This window comes from Nannospalax galili, unplaced genomic scaffold, assembly GCF_000622305.1.
Source record: "Nannospalax galili isolate Female #2095 unplaced genomic scaffold, S.galili_v1.0 scaffold242, whole genome shotgun sequence".
Classification (NCBI taxonomy): domain Eukaryota; kingdom Metazoa; phylum Chordata; class Mammalia; order Rodentia; family Spalacidae; genus Nannospalax; species Nannospalax galili.
The window spans coordinates 1,819,548-1,822,545 of record NW_008348081.1 but is presented as its reverse complement, the minus strand read 5'-3'; the positions used below and the strand labels follow the sequence as shown (position 1 = coordinate 1,822,545).

The window sequence follows — 2,998 nt, the reverse complement described above, 5'->3', positions numbered from 1 at the left end:
TTTGGGTTATGAAACTGTTCTGTGTAGCATTGATGGAGAAATAATATTGTATACTTCCAGACCTCATTCAACATGGAATACAAAGATTGAACCTTAATATATAAACTAAGGACTTTTGTTAATAATAATACTGGTGAATCACCATTGTTTTCATGTCTGTGACAAGTGCACCACATCAATGCAAAGTATTAATTTGGAAACCTGTGTTTTTGATGAGTGGTGTTTTGGAACTGTATTCTTTCTATGAAATGTTTCTATAAAACCAAAACTTCAGGGCTGGAGAGATGGCTCAGTGGTTAAGAGCACTGACTGCTCTTCCAGAGGACCCGGGTTCAATTCCCAGGACCCACATGGTGACTAACAACTATCAGTAACTCCAGTTCCAGAGGAATCCGACACCCTCTTTTGACCTTTGTGGGCATTGCACAACACAGGTGCACTTACAAACATGCAGGCAATACACTCATATATATAAAATAATAAATAAAATATTTTTAAAAACCCAAAACTTCTCTGATGATAAAAACTATTTAAATTATCTCAGCAATATAGATTATATTCTCTTGATAATGCTTTCATTTGAAATTTGGACAAAATAAATCTCTTCCAACATTGCTCAGCAAAGTATACAATTCAAGCTTTCTGTATTCTTACAATCAATGGTAATATCAACATATGTGTAAAAGACTGAACAGTGTTCATTATTAAGCATTAATAAATAATAGCAATCCATTCATTTTGTTTAACACATGATTTCAAGGCCATCAGTATTTTCCAGGTGTGCTTAAGAGGGTATTTACACTGTCTTTTTCTTTATGGTCGTTATTCTCTGCTTACTGTATGACAGATTGCACTCTTAATGGTGAGCTATGACTGTGCAAAGTACACAGATTCTGTCTGTCTGTCTGTCTGTCTGTCTCTCTCTCTCTCTCTCTCTCTCTCTCTCTCTCTGTGTGCATGTGTGTGTGTGTGTGTTGTGGTGTCTGTGTGAAGCTATTTTCCTTTGGGGCATAGAAATTTTCCTCAAGTGTACAAAGCAAAAACCTTTTCCTCACGTGGACAAAATTAATTTGGGGCTATTTCAGAATATAAAATAAATGATATGAGTGCTGTTATTCATACTACGCTGGATTTTTTCACATCTACTAATTATTAAGGAGCAAATTTTTATGCTTTGAAGAATTATTATTTTCTTAATCATTATATTTTTAAGTTTTTAATAACTACATGATTAGAAGCTTTTCACTACAGCTTTAACATATTCAGTAACACACTCCAGAGCAAGAGTACATCTCTTTCACAAGTGGGTGCAAGTTTCTAGGTTCACAGTTGAATTAATATAGTTATATATTATTGAACTCAGTATAAACCCTGTAAGGCATACAATTGGATGCCTTTTTAACCTTTAAAAAAGAGCTCCATTTCATTTTAGAATAGATTGTTCCTTGTAGAAAGACTCATTGTTTATGCCACTAACACTGAGAGGTTGGTGCTTGCATCTCTAATCTGTATGTATATGATTATTACTAGTCATATATTTTTTGTTATTCAAATACTGCAAGGCATTACTAATGATCTAATGCTTGTTTGCATACTCTATAATAATGCACATAGTACTACATTACCTGACCGCCCTGATCTTCCCGGTGCTCCTGGGTATCCTCGAGTTCCGGGGAAGCCAGTTGATCCTTGATCACCTTTAAGACCAGGAGGACCTATATAGTTAAAAATGAAACAAAAATGTGTAACAATTCAATTTCCAAACATATTTAAAAACCCAATAAATGAAGTAAGTGAATTTCTAAAGGGGAGGATAATAACTTTCCTAATATTTTGAGTTCCACTGAAAAGTAATGCAAACAATAGATATAAATAGCAATACATTGAGTATGATGTGGCTAGTTCAAAAAAGCACATTGTCAATAGAAATAAAGGTACATGATAAAACAATAAAACTTGAGGTTTTAACAGGAAGGCTAATGTAATCAATAAGCAAATTTCAAATGACAAGTATTGCTATATCTGAACTGCTATCAGGATGAAACTTTCATTTTTAACATTTACGTTAGTAAAAGTACAGTAAAAACAATGAGAAGTATATGCACACCACTGACTTGTTTGTGGGTATAATATACCTACACACACACACACACACACACACACACACACGATTCCTAAACAAAACAGAAGATGAGCTTTATTTCAGCTCATATCTCTGATGATCAAGATAACTGAATATAAAAGTATACAGTGTACTCTTATGCAATAAAATATTTCCTTTCAGAGCTCATCAATTTGTGTGTTTTATTTTGTTTCAATTGTTATTATTACAGCCCACTAATCTAATATAGAATTAGATCCTCCAGGAAGGCATATTATAAGGAAGTTATTCTAATTCTTTCTTAAATGTCAAATTTTAGAATTACTGCCTTCAATTTACAATATCCAGGGTGCAGATTTCACATATATTTAATCTGTCTAAAAATATTTTCTCTTCATAAATACAGCTAAAATTGCATTGTTATCTAAGAAATGTTCAGTTTAAGAACTACGTGATGACAGTCATGGCATATTATTAAACTCAGTAAAAAACTTTCATTCCAACAGAAATTAAGTATATACCTAAATAAGTGATGAGTTCTATTGTAAAGATGTGTCATTTTAAGTCAATTTAACTACTTGATGTATACTAATTGGTATATATACTATAATGCATATTATATCCTATGTGTCACTGATAAATATTTCTACATTCCTTCATTGTATAGCCAGACCTTTGCACTTACAATTATTGAAAAACATTGTGGTTTGGGTACAAAATGTCCTCTACAAAGGTTCACATGCTATTGGTCTGTTGGGGTTATTGAAATATGATGATATCATAAGGGCACCAACATTATCAGTGGATTAATCAATTCATACATCACAGCTGACAGACTATTATGATGACTTATCACTCTGTAAACTCTGTGAAGGCAGCAACTCCTTGTTTGTTTGT

The 2,998-nt window shown here is 32.8% G+C and overlaps 1 protein-coding gene across 2 annotated transcripts in view; it reads right to left on the bottom strand.

Annotated features, from left to right (window-relative positions):
• The window catches only part of Msr1 (macrophage scavenger receptor 1), a 105,311-nt gene that overhangs the window by 40,140 nt on the left and 62,173 nt on the right, over window positions 1-2,998 (bottom strand). For both annotated transcript variants that reach the window (XM_017800974.2, XM_017800975.2), the window contains exon 7: window positions 1,626-1,715. In XM_017800974.2, coding sequence (XP_017656463.1) covers window positions 1,626-1,715 — 90 coding nt within the window. The remainder of the gene's footprint in view (window positions 1-1,625; window positions 1,716-2,998) is intronic.